Source organism: Elephantulus edwardii, unplaced genomic scaffold (genome assembly GCF_000299155.1).
Source record: "Elephantulus edwardii isolate Elephantulus edwardi_28Jun2011 unplaced genomic scaffold, EleEdw1.0 scaffold00002, whole genome shotgun sequence".
Classification (NCBI taxonomy): domain Eukaryota; kingdom Metazoa; phylum Chordata; class Mammalia; order Macroscelidea; family Macroscelididae; genus Elephantulus; species Elephantulus edwardii.
In genome coordinates this window covers 44,104,597-44,125,542 of record NW_006399752.1, presented here as the reverse complement: position 1 = coordinate 44,125,542, position 20,946 = coordinate 44,104,597, and the positions used below count along the sequence as shown (strand labels likewise).

General features: G+C 46.0%; 1 protein-coding gene across 1 annotated transcript in view; it reads left to right on the top strand.

Moving 5' to 3' along the window:
* LOC102847758 (chromosome unknown open reading frame, human C14orf159) overlaps positions 1-20,946 on the top strand; it is a 95,707-nt gene that overhangs the window by 64,900 nt on the left and 9,861 nt on the right. The window contains exons 11-12 of the mRNA XM_006879215.1: positions 999-1,150; positions 20,110-20,247. Of these exons, the coding sequence (XP_006879277.1) occupies positions 999-1,150; positions 20,110-20,247 (290 nt within the window). The remainder of the gene's footprint in view (positions 1-998; positions 1,151-20,109; positions 20,248-20,946) is intronic.

The window sequence follows — 20,946 nt, the reverse complement described above, 5'->3', positions numbered from 1 at the left end:
AGGAGGAGACTGCCCATATAGCAACAAAATAAATTTCCGTGTTAGTTAGTCTTCAGGATATATTTTTGTTCTGAGGTTTAAAGACTATCTCCAGGTAATAGTTTTAGGGATTCATCCTGTCTCCATGGCTTTAGAAACTCTGGATTCCCATTGGAATTTAAAATTCTGTTCTACATCTCCCCCCTTTGGATCAAGATGCTGCTATAGAATTTTTTATTAAAACCTTCCATTAAAGGTAGTTGGGTACCATCCAGTTATTCTGATCTGATAGCAAAGGAGGTTGTTGTTCTTGGAGGTAATCTGCCTTCCATCTCCTCCTCTTACTCCTGAGTGTCTTTCTTCTCTATTGTTCCAGCGCCTCCCAATTCTGTAATCAATCCTTCTTGAACTGCATGGAGAACTCAAGCAGAACTCAGAGAAGAGCCAATGATATGATTTCCAAACCGGGAACCGGGCATGTTGGGGCTAGCTGATAGCAAAGGGGTGATGTAGGAAAAATGTTGTCAGACACATGATACTAACTGTGATAGAGCTGCCTTCCACCCTGGAGAGGTCGAGGCAAGACGACACCGCCTTCCCCGGAGCTACAAGGGGGAGTTTCCGACTGCTGACAATCCTAATAGGAGTCTTCTTCTCCGGTGGTCTTGAACAGAACATGCCCCAAGTGGTTTAGAGCTGGGGTGGGTTCACTCCAACTTTAGCTGGCATCAGGATCTCCTGGAGGATTTATAAAAACAGACTCCTTCCCCCTCCCTCACCCACCCAGGGTTTTTTGACCCAAAGCTTGAGCTGTGGCTCCTAGAATTCATGTTCTAGCAAGATCCCAGGTAATACTGTGCCACTGGTCTGCAGACCATTCTTGGAGAGCTGTTGTGTTGTGTCGTGTTGTGTCGTGTTGTGTTGTATAGTGTTGTGTTGGAGCCCTGCTGCCCAGAGGCAGGAGGATGTCCACATGAACCCCTTTACAGAACTGTGATGGGAACGTCTGTCTGTCGTAGGAGTTTCTAACTGGGGAGGCTACGCCTTGGCTTGTGCACTGTACATCCTGAACTCCTGTGCGGTCCACACACGCTACCTGAGGAAGGCAGTCGGAGTGTCCAGAGCACCTGGGGAACAGATCTGGACTCAGGCCCTCCCATCCGTCACCAAGGTAACACACCCTGGCAGGTCCATAGTAGCAGCTTCTTCCCTGGACAAGGAGTAAGTGGTCCAAGCCCTAAGTTAAGAGTCAGCAGTGGGAAGTAACTTTTACCTTACAATATGGAGGTGATAGCCCCTACTTTAATCTAAATCCCAGATCAGATGGGACATCCATCTCTGATTAGATGGCCAGAGGGAATGGGGACTGGGTCAAGCGTGGTCCGTGATGTAGGGAGAAGGCCTATCTTTGTTACCCCAGTGCTGCTGTAACAGAGCTACCACAAGTAGATAGTTTTAACAAACAGAAGTTTGTTCTTTTAAGGAGTCCAAATCCAGGCTGCTGGCTGTAGGGGAAAGGCCCTCCCTCTGTGTCGATGCTGAGAAGAGCTTGTTCAGCCATGTAAGCCTGGCATTCCATAGAGGTCCTGTGAGTCCTGGCCTTCCGCAGGCGAGCAGCTTCCTGGTGCAGGGTCCCAGGCCCAAAGGGACGCAGGCCACTCCTGGCGGTCATTTCGTGGTGGTACTGGGTTCTACCACCACTGCCGCCCATGACTCACTTTCCTTCCTTTTCAACTCTTGTGAGATCACAGGCCACACCTAGGGCAATTCCCCTTACTTTGGGTTGTGCTGCCTTGACCCTTAATTTTCTCAGAGCTGTTTGGTGTATCAGGTCATGAAGATCACCACTTAGCTTCCACATGTTATCAGCACAGACATGTATTTTTGGGCGGCACCGTTTAACCCATGACAAAGCCTCAGGCTGGATGTATGACTTCCTGCGCGAGCCCTGCTTCTAACCTGGATTCTGGCTGTCTGCATTGTTCTGTACCTGTTACCTGTTTTATCCAACCTATGAACCACTTTTCCTATCTCGTCTCTCCAAAACCTTAAGAAACAAACAAGTCCTTTGCTGCCAACTTGGCTCTAATTCATAGTCACTCTGTAGCCCAGAGCACTTTCCCTCTGCAGGACTTCCAAAGCAGTAAACTTTACAGAATCACCCACAGAGCAGCTGGCGGCTTTGAACCTCCAACCTTCTAGACAGCAATTGAGCCCTAAGCACCACACCCTCAGGGCTCTTCTGCAGGCCACTGGTGGCCAAAGAATCTGTCTTTCAAACACTCCTGCTGGTCCATGGACCGCACTCCAAGAGCCACTGTATTGTAAGGTTGATTTGGCATTGCGGTGGCCAATGATTGGCTTGAGGAAGTGGGGAGACCAGCAAAACTGGGCCCTGAGAGCAGCACCTGAGATCATGTGGGCTGTTAGAGCTTTCCCCGAGCAAGCCAATTCTAGAAGCTTCTAGACCCATATCTTCTTTTCAGTGTCTTTTTTACGTTGGCATGTATCCCTTCTCTCTCTCACCTTGTTGTTATTAGATGCCGTTGAGTCAAGTACGATGCAAATCCTGTGAACAACAGATCTGAACCCTGTCCTTTCCTGCGCCCTCCTCACAATCTCTGAAACACTCAAGCCCATTGTCCCAGTCACAGTGTCAACCCCCCTGGTTGAGGGTCTGCCTCACCTTCGTCATTCCTTCAAATTCCAGGCATGTCCCTCTCCAAGGAATAACCTCTCCCAGCAACATACCCAAAGTGTGTGAGGTGAAGCTTTATCATCTTCGCCACCAAAGAGCACTCTGGCTGTATCTTCTCAGTTACTTATCTGCTTGTTGTTTTGGCAGTCCGTGGGCTATTCAGAACTCTTCTCCAACACCATAGTTCACATGCATCAATTCTTCTCTCATTCTTATTCATTGTCCAGCTCTCAGCAGCACAGAAGAGAGAAAGGGAACTAGAGGGAGTGAGAGAGGGAGGGAGGGAGGAAAAGAGAAAGAAACAGACAGACAGACACCAGGGCCTGAATTAGGAGCACCTTAGTCCTCAAACAGACATCATTTCTCCCCAGTAATTTGGAAAGATCCCTGACTACTGACTTTCCCAGTGCAATACATCTCCTAGCCTCCTGACTGATGGTACCAAGTGTCTTGATTGTGGATCCAAGTAAGATGAAGCTGTTGGCAGTTTCAAACTTTCTTCCATCTACGACAATGTTACCTATCGGTACAGATTCATCTCCAGCTGGCTAAAAGGGATGGGAGCTTTCCCTCTGTTTACCCTTATTTAAAGCATTTGCCTGTCTCCCCTCTGACTCTCTGCTCCATCTCCATCCCGTTCCCTCTCCATTGATCTCTAACACTCCCCTGAGATTGGTGATGTTCGCCCCATTTTACAGATGAGAGAACTGAGACTCAAAAACCTGAAACACTAACCCAACCCCACTTAGCTGAGAGGCAGAGCTGAGATCTTAGTCAGGGTCTGCCTGACTGGATACACTGGCTGACCACCCCAGCACAAAAGTTCTCTCTTCCTAGGGAGGTGGCTACCACATTGAGGTGCAGCTGTGGTCACATTGGCAGAGGAAGAGGTCTGCCCTTGAGGGACCCAGAGGCCCTTGAGTGCTTTTCTCTGTACTTCCTGGATCTGAGCTGGAAAAAGGACGCATGGGGCTGTCACACACATGATTCCTGACTCACACACACACACAAAAGAATGAACCCAGCCCACAAATTCACACAGCCCAAACACTCAGCCTCCAGGGACGGAAAATTGTCCTTTGCCTTTCCACCCGCCCTTTAGAAGTATATGAATAATGCACCGCCCTTACAAAGAATAGACAAGGGAAGGTTTTCAAAGCAAAAGTACAAACACATGCTGGTGGAAAGCCTGCTCTGGGCTGGGCCCTGGCTCATGCTGGAGAACAAGGTGAGTTAGACAAGGCCCCTGGGCAATCACCTCAGGGCCCCGTAGGGAGATGACATTGTTGTTGTGTGCTGTCGAGTAGCCTGCAACTCATAGTGACCCTATGCACAACAGCTCTGAAGCCTGTCCTATCCTGAGACAGTCTCACTGACTCCGACACACTTACTATTGACACACATTACTCCAGTCACTGTATCAATCCATCTCATCCAAGATCTTCCTCTCCTGCGTGCGCTATCCCTCCACCCTTCCGAGCATGATGTCCTTCTCCAATGACTGGTCCCTCCTGGCCATGTGCCCAAAGTATGTGAGATGGAGCTTCAAAATCCTAGCCGCCAAGGAGAAACTTGGTTTCACACTCTCCAAGCCAGATCTATTTGTTCTCTTGGTGGTCCATGGTATGTTCAAGACTCTTCTCCAGCACCACAATGCAAAGGCATCAATTCTTCTTCTGTCATCCTTAGTCATTGTCCAGCTCTCTGATGCATAGCAAGTAATTGCAAAGACCATGGCCTGGATTAGGCACACCTTAGTCTCTAGACTGATATTGTTGCTTCTCAGTACTCTGGAAAGGTCTCTGACAGCAGATTTACCTAATGCAATTCATCTTTTGATCTCCTGACTGCTGGTGCCAAGAGTGTTGGTTGTGGAGCCAAGCAAGCTGTAACTGTTAACAACCTCAATCTCTTCTCCATCTGTCATGGTGCTGTCAATTGGCCCAGTGGTGAGAATATTTGTCTTCTTGATGTTGAGCTTCAATCCATATTGAAGACTACTATTCTTGACTTTCCTCAGAAAGTGCTTCAGGTCCTCTTCAGTTTCAGCAAACAAGGTTGTATCATCTGCATAATGCAAGTTGTTAATGAGTCTCCAGTCCTGATGCCACATTCCTCCTCATAGAGCCCAGCCACCCGATTGAACTGTTCCACATATAGATTGAAAAGGTATGAAGACAGGACACATCCCTACTGCACTCCTTTTGGGATTCTGAACTATGCAGTGATTCCTTGATCTGTTCTGATGACTGCCTCCTGGTACGAGTAGGGGAGATGATGGGCAACAGGTAATTTCAGGAGCTGGGATGGTGGTGAGTCCAGCCAGGTGCTCTAGGGTGCAGAGAACGGAGCTTATTCAGAGAAGTCATACAGACTTTGTGGACCCGGATTTGGTGGGAGAGGTGAGAGGGAAGCTGGACCCACATAAACAAAGGTGCAGGGATGTGTGCAGTGTACTAAGAGAATAACATAAATTACAATTGAAAAGCTCTCAGGATTCTTCCACGGGTTCTCTGTGTTGTCAAGAGTTGCTAGGCAGAGCTGTGGCCTGAGCTGGTGGCAAGATTTGATTGGTTAAAGGCAGAAGAATGTTCCTTATCTGTGTTTATTGTGTTGTTTAGAAATAGGTTCTTTCTGGCACTCATGAGGAGACTGAACATAGAACAAGACACAGCCCTTTGGACAGAACAAAGGCACACTTTGTGGGTTTAAAATCAAGAGGCGTGTGTTATCAGAGCTGTGTTCTTTCACCATACTTACTGTTTCTCTATGATGAGCAAATGATCTGAGAAGCTCAATATATGAAGAAGAAGGTGCTGTCAGGCTTGGAGGAAGGGAGACTTCTTAACAATCTACCAGATGCAGATGACAACTCTTTTACTTACTGACAGTGAAACAGTCATTAAAAGCCTCATAGATTACCCTTCAATATCAAGAGAACAGAAACTTCTTCAACTGGACCAATAAGCAAAATCATGGTAAATGGATAAAAGACTGGAGTTGTGAAAGATTTCCTTTTTCTTGGATCGATCTGCAATCCACACCCACAGCAGCTGCAGCCAAGAACAAATTGCCTTGGGCAAAACTGCTGCAGAAGCCCTCTTCACAGTCATCAAAACCAAGGATGTCACACTCAAGACTAAGGTGTATCTGACCACAGGCATGGTATTTCAAATCACCTCATATGTATGTGAAAGCTAGACAATGAACAATTAAGACAAAAGAACAATTAATGCCTTTTAATTACAGTATTGGCAAAGAATGTTGAATATATTATGGACTGCCAAAAGAACAGACAAGTCTATCTTGGTAGAAATGCCAAGATCCAGAATGTTCCTTAGAAGTGTGGGAGGTGAGACTTCATCTTGCATAGTGTGGACATTGCCAAGGGAGACCATTCCCCAGAGAAGGGCTTCATACTAGGTAGAGGGTCAGGGAAGGCAGGCACCTCTCAGCGAGGTGAACTGGCCCAGTTGCTAGAACATTGGGCACTAACATAGCAATGCTTGTGAAATTAAAGAAGGAACGGGCAATGCTTCGTTCTGCCGTGCACAGGCGTTGACCAGACAGCACCTAACAACACCAACAACAGTGTCACCCATGTGCAGGGACAGGAGCCATGAGATCCAGTCCAGTGGGGGCTGTGCCAGGAGAGGGCACCAGGTGGAAGGGTGCCAGGGCAGGTGGCTTTCACCGCCCAGGGCATATACATCACAGAACCACTCTGGTCACCACCCTGGGATTCTTAGGGAAAAGCCGTCACTGGGGTTTCATTCTAAGGCCTTCCTCAGAGCTGGTAACCCCAAGCCTTGAAGGTGAGACCCAGGAAAGCCCACCCACTCCTTTCACCTGTGCTGGGCCAGCTGGGTGGCACTGCCCAGGAGCACCAGGCTCTCCCCTGAACTACTATTTCCAGTTCTAGGACTTCTCTTCTGCATGATTTTCCAACTCATCTGGGCTGAATGAAATGGGTGGGTTGGAAAGAACACAGGAAGGCTGCCACCTTTTGAGTCTTGAGCATGTCCCCACCTTCAGCATTCCTGTTTCTCAGGGAAAGTGGAGCTCCACCTTCCATGAGGAATTACAGCACCTATTTTCCTTTTAGACGATGGAAAGGTTTCTTTTAACCCTAAATACAAGCTTAGATTATTTTTATTTTTTTCTTACATTGGTTTGCATACAAAATTCACGTATGTTGTGTTTTGTTAATATACGTTGTGTTTCACACATTCTTTATTCGCATTATGTTTCCATACAAACATTCCCACACAGTGTGTTTTATAAAATTAACTACCATTGTCCCACACCCATCATTACCCTGTCTTTTCAGGTCTCTCCTGGATTTTTCTTAACTCCTTTACCCTCTCTCTCTGCCCACCAAACTCTGTGGCCTCATGGTCCCCCTCCCTCTGCCCTCAACTCCTCAGTACCTATTTTTTGTCATTGTTATTGTGAAGATTAAAAGAGCCCCTGTGGTTAAGCATTAACCATGGTGTCTGGATGTAGGTAAGAGATGAATTCATACTAGCCATTATCTTCATCATCAACACCACTGTTGTTGTTGTTATGTGCCATCGAGTCGCTTGAGAATCATAGCAACCCTATGTACAAGATCCTTAAACGCCGTTCTATCCTGTGCTAACCTCGCCGTCTCAAACACACTCATTCCCACTACTCCACTCACAGAATCAGTCCATCTCATCAAGGGTCTTCCTCTCCTGCACCGTTCCTCCACTCTCCCAAACATGATGTCTGTCTCCAAGAACCAGTCCCTACTTGCAACATACCCAAAATATGTCAGATAAAGCTTCAGAATCCTTGACTCCAAGGAGCATTCTGGCTTCATCTTCTCCAGGACAAACCAGTTTGTTCTCCTAGCAGTCCGTGGTATATTCAACACTCTTCTCCAGCATCGCAGCTCAAAGGCATCAGTTCTCTATCATCCCTATTCACTGTCCAACTCTCTGATGCGTAACACGTAATTGTGAAGACTATAGCCTGGATCAGGCGCACTTTAGTCTCCAGTCTGATGTCATTGCTCTTCAGTACTCTTGAGAGGTCCCTCACAGCTGACTTTCCCAATGCAATTCGTCTCCTGATTTCCTAGCTGCTGTTACCAAGAGTGTTGACTGTGGAACCAAGTAAGACTGTTAACTATCTCAATCTCTTCACCATCCACACTGATGCTGCCAATTGGCCCAGTGGTGAGAATCTTTGTTTTCTTGATGTTGAGCCTCAATCCATATTGAAGGCTGCAGTCCTTGACCTTCTGCAGCAAGCGCTTCAGGTCCTCCTCAGTTTCAGCAAGCACTACCATCGTCAGTATCATGTTGTTATTGTTGAATGCCATCAGAACAGACTAATAGCTGAGGGGGTTCTCAGAGGCTGTAAATCTCTTGGGAGGAGATTGCCTATTTTTCTCCCTCAAAGAAGCTGGTGGATTTGAACTGCTTGCCTTTGGGTTGGCAGTGCAACTCCTTACTCAATAGGCCACCAGAGCTGCATTACATCATGGAGCGATCCTTTTCAGTCAGGCCAGCACAGGGTTCAGGGTGACCTTGAGCAAGGCTTGGTGGTGGCACCAGGTCCCAAGTAAAGCTCAAGCATCCAGAATCAGTGGAAGGTGAAAACCAGGAGCAACTTCAGCTGGCGAGCTTGGGCTGACAAGGCCGGGCCTCCAGGTGCTCTGTGGCATCGCGTGGAATCTGCACTCCTTTCTGTGTTCTTGGAAAGGAAGTGAGCCACTTCTCCAGTCTCCGTGGCTCAGTCAAGCCCAGTCAGCGGACTCTCATAAAGCCACACACAACCCACCACCCCTCTCCACAGCACCCTCCTCCCAGCCTCACCGTCCTCTGTCCTGGGCCACAGAGAAAGGCCACGGAATGCCTCAGCACTCGGATCCTGCCCTGCATCTCAACCCTTCCGGCAACAACCACAGGGAAGGTATTCCCCACACCGGGCAATCAGAGAGGAAACAGCCCAGGGCAGGAAAGGGTGGATCAGAGAGGGAAGTGGACTCCTGGTGTAAACACCAGAAAAGGTATCCTGGACTTCCTCACCTTAGCCCAGTAGCTGGAAAAGAGAATGAAGTGGTTGGACCTGCTTATAGCACTAGCTGTGAAGAGAGAGAAGAGGGGGTACCTCTCTGCTCCATCTGACTCGGGCAGGACACCAAGCACAGTGTTCCGTGTGCACATCGTGTGTGTGTGTGTGTGTGTGCGCGCGCGTGCGTGCGCGCACATAGGAGTGTATGTGTGTGCACTTGTACCAGGGCCTGTCTCTCCTCCCCTTCTCCATCTGCAAGATTCCAAGACCAGAGCCCAGCGGCCATCACCAACTTTCCAGTGAGTTAGGAATCAGATGAGGCCTCTTCATCTTCCTGTCCAATGGCAGGCAGGGCATGAGGGGCCAAAGAGTGTAGATTCTGGGAGGAGAGAGATGAAGACTAATCTGTCCTTATCTCAAGGCCTGAAGATTGAGAAAGGACTGATACTGTCATTGACTTCATCTTCCTCGGGTCCACTTGGTACCAGCAGTCAGGAGATCAAGAGACGTACTGCACTGGGCAAGTCCGCACTCAACGACCTCCTCAAATTAGTGAGGAGTAGTGATGTCAGTTTGAAGACTAAGGTGTGCCTGATTCAGGCCATGGCCCTTTTAGTCATTAGCTATGTATCTGAGAACTGCACCATGACTAAAGATGACAGAAGAATTGATGAAGAACTGTAGAGTGCTGAAGATCGCAGAGACTTCCGAAAGAACAAACAGATATGTCTCAGAGAAGGTGCAGTCAGGGTGCTTCTTGGAGGCAAAGACGATGAAGCTTCATCTCACATATTTGGGGCCTTTTGCTAGGAGAGGGACATCATGTTTGGGAGTGTGGAGGGGTGGCAAAGGAGAGGAAGGAATGGGAATCCAATCCTGATGCCACATTCCTCTCCATAGAGTGAAGCTTCTCAGATCATTTGCTCAGTGTACAGATTTGAATAGGTATGGAGATAGAATAGAACCCTGACATACTCCCCTCTCAGTTTTAGACCATGTAGTGCTCTCCTGCTCTGTTTGTACAACAGCTTCCTGGTCCAGGTATAGGTTCCTCGTGAGCACAAATAAGTGCTCTGGGATTCCCATTCTTCTCAACGGCAACCCCAGCTCATCAACAGCTTACATTAGTCAGATGACACAACCTTGCTTGCTGAAAATGAGAAGGACTTGAAGCACTTGTTGTAGAAGATCAAGGAATGCAGCCTTCGGTATGGATTGTATCTCAATGTCAAGAAAACAAAAATTTTTACCACTGGACCAATAGGCAGCATCATGATGGATGGAGAGGAGATTGAAACTGTCAACAGCTTCATCTTGCTTGGATCCACAATTAACACCCTTGGTACGAGCAGTCAGAAAATAAGGAGACACATTGCACTGGTGAAATTTGCAGTTAGGGACCTCTCTAAATTTTTTAGGAGTAATAATGTCAGTTTGAGGACTTACATGTGTCTGATTCAGGCCATGGTCTTTCTGATAACTTGCTATGCATCTGAGAGCTGGACAATGAATAAGGATGACAGAAAAAGAATTGACACCGTTGAGCTGTGGTGTTGGAGAAGAGCACTGAACATCCCATGGACGGTCAAGAGATGTCTTGAAAAGGTGCAGCCAGAGTGCTCTTTGGAGAGAAGAATGATAAAGCTTGTCTCACATACTTTTGGGCATGTTTCTAGGAGAGGCTATTCCTTGGAGAGGGACATGATGCTGGGAAAGGTGGAGAGTCGGTGAAGGAGAGGAAGACCCTCAACCAGGTGGATTGACACAGTCACTGCTACAATGGGCTCTTGTGTGTCAGGAAGTGTGAGGATAGTGCAGGACAGAACAGGGCTCAGATCTTCAGAGCTTTTGTTCATAAGGTCGCTATGAGTCGTACTCAACTCGGTGGCACCTAACAACAACAACATACAAGCAACCGCCACCTAGATCTAGATACACAGTAATCTCAGATTTCTCAGGACTCCTTGGTCCTACCCAGCAGCACCAGCCCACCAAGATCCCACCACGAGTCAGCAGTGACCACCCACACTCAGCCTTTAAACCCAGAGGTCATCCTGGGTTGTCCTTCTCCAAGCCTGGCCCACTCCTCCCCTGCCCCACTGTCACAGCTTGGACTGGTCATCAGTCTTCTGAAGCTCTACCTTCAGCCACAGCCTGGACAGGTCTGCGACCACTACGTCCTCCACTGGATTTTCTCAAAGATGCCATGTTCATTCCACAACTCTTGGAAATTTCCGGCAGCATCTGTTGGCATAGTCCCTCGGATGAAGCCCATAGACAACACACTTTGCAAAAGGTTGGAGGTTGAGGTTTGCTCAGAGACTTCAGAACAAAGTCCTGTTCATGCGGAAAATCAGCGAGCAAAAACCCATGGGACACATCTTTCACTCTGACACACATGGTGTCACCATGTGTTAGACTCCACTGCAGCCGGTATGGATTTGTAGGAGTTCACCCACCTAGTTCCAGTGGCTCAGAGAGATGCCAGCTGGCTCCTGAGTTGTTGACTGACGGTGCACACCCTGGGGCCCCCGGGGCCCCTCAGGAGACCCAGAAGGATGTACATGGTGAGGGCAGGCAACTTGCTGGGAGGAAATGACCCTTGTTTCCCAGAAGCATTTCCCCATAAAGAGAGGATATGACCCAATAAAGAAGAGACATAGAGGAGACTCAAACAAAGAACAGGAAATGCTGGTCTGGGCAGGGTGGCCCCAGGGAAGAGGCTGCTGGACAAAGAGCTGGCATGGAAATGGCCTTGGGTACCCCACCCATAAGGGAGCATCCTCCTGTCCCACCCTACAGGGTCAAATGAAGATGCAAGCTTTCAGGCCAGCTGCGAGCACATACCCAGAGGCTAGAGTGAGTGCCCCTCATGCTCTGCTCTTTGTCACCTCTGAGCCCAGTCGCACTCCTCCAGAAAGTCTTCCTTGACCCACCGCTGTGGACCTGGCTGGGTGCCCTACTCTGTGCTGAGATCATGTTCCAATGTGATACCTCATGACTCAACTAGGACGCACCTCCAGGTCAGGGACTGGGCACATTCACCCTTTGACAATCAGGGCCACGCACGTAGCAAGTGCTCAGTAAAACTCTGTTGGGTGAGCAAAGGAACGAGCAGATGCCTCTGTAAGATGAGGTTCCTTCCCTCATTTGTGTCCTGCTTGTCACGTTTCTAGATTTCTTTGGTCAGCTCCTGTAATCTCTCTTCTCTTGGTGAAGCGAGCGGTCCACTCAGAAACACTCTCCTCTCACTTGCATCTCTACCCACAACCCACCTCCCTCAGGGTCAGGAGCTGTTGAGCTGGAGCCAGACCAGACACATCAGTGGCGTAGACAAACGCTTCTTCTCTCTCTGGGGCGTCACTTTTTGGAGAAAGCAGAAAAGAGAATCAAAGCTTCCTTTTATTTTTCCAGTCAGACTTCAGTTAAGGGAAGATCGCGCTGGGCTCGAGGCCTCACGGTAATAACTGTCGCTGTTAGGTGCCGTTGAGTCGACTGTGACTCATAGCAACCCTGTGACCCAGTGGATCTGAACCTTGCCCTATCCTGTCCCATCCTCATCAGCTCTGATAGACTGGAGCCCATTGTGAGGGTCACTGTGTCAGGCCATCTCCTTGAGGGCGCTCCTGACTTTCTCTGACCCCCCACCTTCCCAAGAATAATGACCTTTTCCGAGAGCTGGCTCCTCCTAACAATATGCCCACAAGATATAACAAAGCTTCACCCTTCTTCCCTCCAAGAAACAACCAGGTTGCACATTCCCCAAGAAGTACTTGTTTGTTTTCTTGGCAATCCATAGGACATTCAGTCCTCTTGTCCAACACAGCTCAAAGGCATCTTTTCGTCTTCTGTCATTCTTAGTCATTGCCCAACTTTCAGATGAATAACAAGTGTATGAAAAGAACATGACCTGGATCAGATGTACCTTAGTCTTTAAAATGACATCATTACTCCTTAACACCTTAGCGAGGTCCTTGAGAGCAGATTTCCCCAATTCAATATATCTTTTGATTTCTAGACTGTTGGTGCCAGAGGTGTTTCTTGTGGATCCAAGCAAGTTGAAATTGCTGATAACTTCAATCTTCTCTCCATCTTACATGATGTTGCCTATTAGCCCAGTGGACAGGATTTTTGTCTTCTTGATGTTGAGATACAAACCATATTAAAGACTGTTGTTATTGTTATGTACCATCGAGTCAACTCTGATTCATAGTGATTATCCACACACAGACCAGGAAGACCTGTTAATACAACCATTATTCAAATATATTTAGTAACAGCAAAAGGCAAAGGTGAAGAAATTGAAGATTTTTATCAAATTTTCCAGTCTGAAATTGATTTACCATGCAGTCAAGATGTGTTGATAATTGGAGAATGGAATGGAAAAGTTGGAAACAGGGAAGGATAGTTCAAAGGCATCAATTCTTCTTCCATAAAGTTGGAAACAAAGAAGGATAGTTCAAAGGCATCAATAATCCTTCCATCATCCTTATTCATTATCCTGGTCTCAAATGCATAGGATGTAACTGAAAAGACCATGCCCTGATTCAGATACACCTTAGTTCTAAAATTTACATCATTGCTCCTCAATAATTTAGAGAGGTCCCTGAGTATAGACTCTTCTAAGACACTACATTTCCTGATCATCTGACTGCTGGTACCAAGTGTATTAATTGTGGATCCAAGTCAGAGGAAGTATTGACAGTTTCAATCTTTTCTCCATCTATCATGGTGTTGCCTGTCAGTCCAGGAGTGAGGATTCTTGGTTTTTTTGACACTGAGATGCAATCCTTATTGAAACCTGCAGTGTTTAACCCTCTGCAGCACGTACTTCTCGTCCTCATCACTTTCAACGAGCAAGTCTGTGTCATTCACATATCAAAGGTCATCCTTACTGATGATCTTCCTCCAGTCCTGATACCACAGTCTTCTTCAGAGAGTCCAGCTTCTCACACAATTTGCTCAGCAAACAGATTAAATAGGTATGGAGAAAGGATACAACCTTGACACACATCTTTCCTAATTTTGAACAATGCAGTGTTTCCTTCCTCTGTTCGCACAATAGCCTCTTGGTTTAGGTATTGGATTTGCATGAGCACAATTAAGTGTTCTGAAATTCCATTGTTATCAATATTAGCTGTAATTTGTTATGATTCACACAGGCAGATGCCTTCACATAGTCAATATAGCGCAAATAGACATTCTGCTGGTATTCTTTACTTTCAGCCAGGGTCCATCTGCCATCAACACTGGTATCCCTGGGGCCATGGCCTTTCTATATCACCTTGAAAGTCTTGCAGTTCCCTGTCTATGTACCGCTCTAGCCATTTTTTAAATGATCTTCAGCTGTATTTTGCTTGCCTGTGATATTAATGATACTGTTTTATAATTTCCACAGTCTCTCATAATGATGTTCTGCATTCTTATTATGGCATTATACAGTAAATATTTCAAGTTTTCATTGCTTTCAGCAAGCAAGGTTGTGCCATCTGCATAATGCAGGTTGCTAATGAGTCTTCCTCTGAGCTTGATGCCAAAGTCCTCTTCATGTAGTCCAGTCTCTCAAAAGATTTGTTCAGCATACAGATTGGCTAGACATGGAGATAAGATACAGCCCTAATGCACTTTTTTCTTTATTTTAAACCAGTGTTCCCTTGCTTTGTTCAAACAACAGCTTCTTGGTCTAAGTTTCACATGAGCACAATTAAGGGTTTTGGCTCTGAATACTAAAGATAGAAGACCAGATGAGCTGTGAGATGACATCATGGATACTATCTGGGAAGAATGCAGAAAGGTCATTGGAAAGACAGGAGAGGAAGAAAGGACCAAAAGAGATGTCAGAGGAGACTCTGAAAACTGCACCAGGACATTGAGAAACCAAAACAAACGGGGTAATCTGTATGTTGAGCAAATAATTTGAAAAGTTGAATCATCTAGAAGAAGAAAGTGGCATCAGGATTCGAGAAAGGCTCACTTTATGCAGCTGACAATCTTTCTTGCCAAAAGTGAAAAGAACTTGAAGCTCTTGCTACAGAAGATCAAAGACTTCAATATGGATTACATCTTAACATCAAGAAGACAGAAGTACTCCACTGGACCATCGTGACAGATAAATAAATGGTTGAAGTTTTCTATTCTTTCCTTTAACTAGGACCTACGATAAACACCCGTGGTAAGAACAGTCAAGAAATCAGAGGAGGTATTGCAGTGAGAAATTTTCTTTCAAGGACCTCTACAAAGTGCTAAAACACAATGTTAGTTTAAAAGCTAAGGTGCATCTGATCCAAGCTGTGCTCTTTTCATTTATTTGTACTGCATATGAAAATTGGCCAGTGAATAAGGGTAAGAGAAGAAGAATCGATGCCTTTGAGTGTGATATTGGAGAAGAGTGCTGAGTATCCCATGCACTGCCAAAAGAACAGCGCAATTCTGTCTCGATGCAACCAGAATGCTCCTTAGAGACAAGGATGGTGAGACTTTGCCTCACATATTTTGGGCATGTTGTCAAGAGGAGCCAGTCCTTGGAGAAGGACATCATGCTGGAAAAGGTGGAAGGTCAGAGGAAAGCCCTCAATGAGATACATTGGTACAATGGGTTTCAGCAGATCCTAAACCATGAGTCTGGTGTGGGATCAGGCCAGGCTCAGCACTGTTTTCATAGGGTTGCTATGACTCGTAGGTGACTGGATGGCACACAATAACTGTGTCCCAAGGACAATGCTAGGTGCTCATTTTACTTGAATGATCTCATTTTATCCTCATGATCCTCTCAAGTCACTGTTTTATTACCATCAATCAATCTATCCATTTCGCAGATGAAGACACTGAGGCACAGAGAGGTTCAAACACCTCCCTTATCGGATTGGCCCAAGTCAGGTCTGTCAGACTCCACACTGCCTGGCAGGCCTTCAGCTTCAGAATGGGCTGCCCACCCCCCATGTCATAGTGTGTCCCCTCCCATGCTCCTAAACCCACATAGGTAATACCAGAAAATAGCAACAGCAAACCTCAGCTTGTCCAGTGCAGGAGACTGGTGGGCTGGGTCTCAGGAGAAGTAGGAGTCATCCTCATACAGCCAGAGACCCTGGCAGCCAATCCAGGCTGAGCATGGGATAGGTGAGACCTAGTCTCCAGCACCCCTACAGGAAGAATGATGTGCAGTGTCGGGTAAGAAAACGCAGGTCTCTCCCATGAGCAGCTGTGCTTCTTGCTGCTGCAGAACCAAAGTTGGAAAATTCACCAGGATGCTCGGCCTGGGTCTGAACCTGTCTTAGTTATCTCAGCTAACTAATTCTTAGTTGTCTGTCATAAAAGAAATACTTCTTCAAGTGGAAGACCCTAACAGAAATGTGTTCTCTCACAATTCCAGAGACTAGAAGTGGGAATTCTGGGCTCCAGGACTAGCACTAGGGGAAGGCATTCGCTGTTGGCCACAGTTTAAAAGGAAGGACGTTTTCTCCATCAGCATCAGAGATCTTTTGGGTCCTGGACATCTCTTTCCCGGGTATCTCTATCCCACACCTGACCCTCAGTGGGTTTTCAGATGCAGTAAATTGCACAGGAGGAGATTGCTCATCTTTGCTCAATGGAGCAGCTGGTGGATTTGAATCACATGCCTTTGGGTTGGCAAATCAACTCTATACCACTAAACCACCAACACTTCCTCTCCTCCTCTGGGTATAGAAGATTCTAAGTACAGTGACCCCGGATCCAAAAGACGAAACTTGCTCCTGGCTCCTCTTTCTTGTGGTCCTGAGGTCCACCTCAGCTGACTTCTCTCTCCTTTTAACTCTTGTAAGAGAAAAGGTAATGCAGACCATACCACAGGGAAACTCCCCTTATATCAGGTCAGGGCTATGACCTGAGTAATGGTGTTACATTCCCTAATCCTATGACTAATCACATCAGACAATTTCTTAGGGGAAAATTGCATCATTGTATAAACCAAATTATCTGTTAAACTGCCAAACCACTCAGAAATCATGGCCTAAGTCAATACATGTTTTGGGGAACATATAAATCAAAGGATTACATTTCAATATCAAGAAAATAAAAATCCTCCCCACTGAAACAATAGGAAACATTATGATAGATGGAGAAAAGATTGAAGTTATCTATAATTTCATTTTACTTGGATTCACAATCAATGGTATCAGGAATCAAGAAATAAAAAAAATGCATTGCATTGAGGAACTCTTAACTGTCAAGGATCCCTCCACTGTTCTAAGGGGCAAAGTTGTCAGTTTAAATACTAACTTGTGCCTGATACCAGCCATGGTCTTTTCGGTTGCTTCCTATGCATCTGAAAGTTGACAATGAATGAAGCTTACAGAAGAATTGATGCCTTTTAATTGAGGTGTTGGAGAAAAGTATTGAATGAACTTTCAAAAGAACAAAGAAATCTGTCTTGAAGGAAGTACAACCAGAGTGCCTAAGAGGCAGGAATGGTGAAACTCATCTCACTTAATTTTTCAGGAGGAACCAATTCTTGGAGAGAGACCTCTTGCTGGAACAGGTACAGGGTCAGAGAAAGAGAGGAAAGCCCCCAACAAGATGGACTGATACAATGATTATCACAGTGGACTCGAGCATGACCGAGATCATGAAGATGGGGCCGCACAGGGCAAGGCTGTGATCTGTTTCTTATAGGGCTCTTGACTCCAGCTCCAGAGATTAGATCCACACATTTGAGAATAGTCACCAATCAGCTGACTACTGGAGTTAACACGTAACATTAACTCCAGCTCATAGTGGCCCTATGCCTGGAGAGAGTTTGCGATGCTTGGTTATTCTAATGTCGATTTCCAGGCCTGTCTTTCAAGGTGCCAATGTGCAGAAATGAACCCCCAACTTCATAGTAGCTGAGCACATTAGCTATTGCAATGCAGGGACTGGTGCTTTCGCGTGAGTTTTTTGTCTTGTTTTGGTTTTTTGGAATGTGTTGTTGTTAGGTGCCACTGAGTTGTGTATGACTGATAGCAACCTTATGAACAATTGCTCTGAACTCTATCCTATCCTGTGCCATCCTCTCACTTCCTGACCCACTCAAGCCCCTTGCTGCAGTCACTGTATCAAATACACCTGGTTTAGGGTCTTCTCTCCTTCACTGTCCCTTCACCTTTCCGAGCATCATGTCCTTCTTCAATGAATAGTCTTTCTTGGACAAGCAACATGTCCAAAGTATGTGAGGTGAAGCTTTATCATCTTAGCCTCTAAGGAGCATTCTAGCTATACCTTCTTCTCCAAGACATATCTGTTCTTTTGGCAGTCAATGGGATAGTCTTATCTAACACCACAGATCAAAGCATCAATTCTTCTCCTATCATCCTTATTCACTGTCCAGGTCTCAAATACATAGCAAGTAGTTTAAAAGACTGTGGCCTGAATACAGCACTGTAATCTTGAAACTAACATCACTGCTCCTCAATAATTTGTACAGGTCCCTGACTACAGACTATCCCAGTGCAATATGTCTCCTGACCTCCTGACAGCTGGTACCAAGTGTATCAATTGTGGATACAAGTAAGACAAAGTCGTTGACAGTTTCAATCTTTTCTCCATCTGATCTGGTGGTCAAAATTTTTTGTTTTCTTGATGTGGAGATGCAATCCATGTCCATATTGAAGGCTGAAATAATGTGTTTTGTTTGGACTATCGCAGAATGATTGTCATTGAGATTCTCCTGCTTGATTCATGTGTTTTCCCATCCTCTGAAAATTGGCTTTGGTTTCAGAAAGTGTCTTTTTCATCAGCAGGGATGAGGGATAAGAAAAGAGACAGCCGTTAGAGAGGGAGCCCAGGAGTTGTTTATTGTTCTTCATGGTGGTGGTGGTGGTTTGATGTGGTATGGTGTGGTTTGGAGTAGTGTGGTTTGGTGTGGTGTGGTGTGGTTTTTAAGCCATTTTAGAAACTCCAAGAAAAGCAAAATTAAACAAGACAGGGACTACCAGCCATGACAGTGGAAATATTGTATGGTCATAATGAAATAAATGTCACTTGTGGTGGTAGTGGTAGTATTGTTGTTGTTGTTGTTATGTGCCATTGAGTTGCTTGTGACTCTAGCGACCCTATGTGCAACAGCCCTAAACTCTGCTCTGTCCTGTGCCAATCACACTGTCTCCGATACACCCATCCCGATTACCCCAATCACTGAATCAGTCCACCTCATAGAGGGCCTGCCCCTCCTGTGCTGTCCCTCCACCCTACCAAGCATGATGTCCCTCTCCAAGGACTGGTCCCTCCTTACAACATGTCCAAAGTATGTTAGACGGAGCCTCAGAATCCTTGCCTCCAGGGAGCTGCCTGGTTTAACCCTTTCCTGGATGAATCTGTTTGTTTTCCTAGCAGTCCGTGGTACTCTCAATACTCTTCTCCAGCACCACAGCTCAAAGGCATCAATTCTCCTTCTATCCTCCTTGGTCATTGTCCAACTCTCTGATGCATAACAAGTGATTGCAAAGACCATGGCCTGTATCAGATGCACCTTAGTCTCCAGAGAGACACCATTGCTCTTCAGTACTTTGGAGAGGTCCCTAACAGCAGACTTTCCCATGGCAATACATCTTTTAATTTCCTGACTACTGGTGCCGAGAGTGTTGGCTGTGGAGCCAAGCAAACTAAAAAAAGCCACTAGTGTTAGTATTTTAAATAATAAGTTCTAAGGTCTCAAGTGGGTCTCAGTGGACTAAGTCAAGGTGTCTCAGGGCTTTGTTCCTCTGGACCCTCTAGCAGAGAATCTCTTTACAGCCCTTCCTGGCCTCTAGCAGCCACCCACTTTCCTTGGCTGTAGCCCCTTCCTCTGCATCTGTTTTCAAGGCTGGGATTGGCTGGTTTGGTCTTTCTTGTATCATATCTCATGACTCTGAGTCTTCTACAGGTAAGGTGCTTTGTGATGACATAAAGAGCCCTAGTGGTCCAGTAGCAGTGGCAAAGTTTAGCAGGGAAGCAAGCAATAAATTTTGGAGAGGTGAGAACTCTCATAACACTGTTGGTGGGCTTATAAAATGTTGCAACCACTCAGAAAGACAGTATGGTGTTTCCTCAAAAAGTTGAACATAGAAACTCCATATGACCCAGCTATTCCACTATGAGGAATATACTCCAAGGAAGTTGGAACTGAGGCACAAATGAGATTTGTACACCAATGTTCCTAGCAGCATTATTCACCATCACAAGGATATGGAAACAGCCCAAGTGTCTAACCACAACCAAATGGATTGAGAAATTGTGGTACATTTATACAATGGAATACTATGCAGCACACAGGGGCAACAGTTTTGAAAAATACTTTGTCACTTTGGAGAGGTTGGAGAGCACTATGCTAAGTGAACTAACACAGTCTCAACAACCACCACAGCTTCTACCGCTGCTCCTTTTTTTGTCCCCAGGAAGAAAAAATGCTGGGCATCTTGGTGAAGCACAAAGTCCGGAGCGGAGTCTCAGGTGTCGTGGGAATGGAGGTGGACGGACTGCCCTTTTATGGCACCCACGCGGAGATGATCCAGAAGCTGGTAGACGTGACCATGGTGGGCCTCTGACCATCTACATTCAGGGTGCCCTGTGTCTACCAGAAAGCGAGGCCTACCTGGGGGGCTGTTCCTGAGATTGTCTATCCACCACAGCCTTGCAAATAAGCACCAGCCTGGGTGAGCCAGTGGGATCAGGGGAGGGTATGTCCTTTGAAGACACATCAAGAAGATACGGTGTGAAAAACAATGTATATGAACTTTTTAAGTAAACCAGAATAAATTTTCTATCATATTTTTTATTATTATTAATTTTAATGAAAATTTACAGAGACTTTGGATTTCCATTCATTCATTGTTGCACTTTTCTCCCTGGCCACCCTCCCCCCCACCTCAGTTTGCTCTTCTATTTGAAAAGTAAAAGAAAAACTCTTTCATTACTTTACAATCCCCCTTCCCAAGTCTACTCCACTATGCAGCTTTTGTTCTGTACTCCTGTCATGGCAATAATACCTAATCACATATACCTTTTAAACAGTTCTCTCCCTTATCTGTTTCAATGCAGAATACATAATTTATCCCATCTTTCTCAGTCTCCCCCCAACCCCAATGTCAGTTCCGTTTTAAAACAGTGGCACTATGCAGTATTTGTCCTTTTGTGACTGAGATATTTCACTCAGCATAATGTCCTCCAGGGTCACCCATTTTGTATAATATTTCATTTGTTCTTTGTTTTTCAAAGCAGCATAGTATTCCATT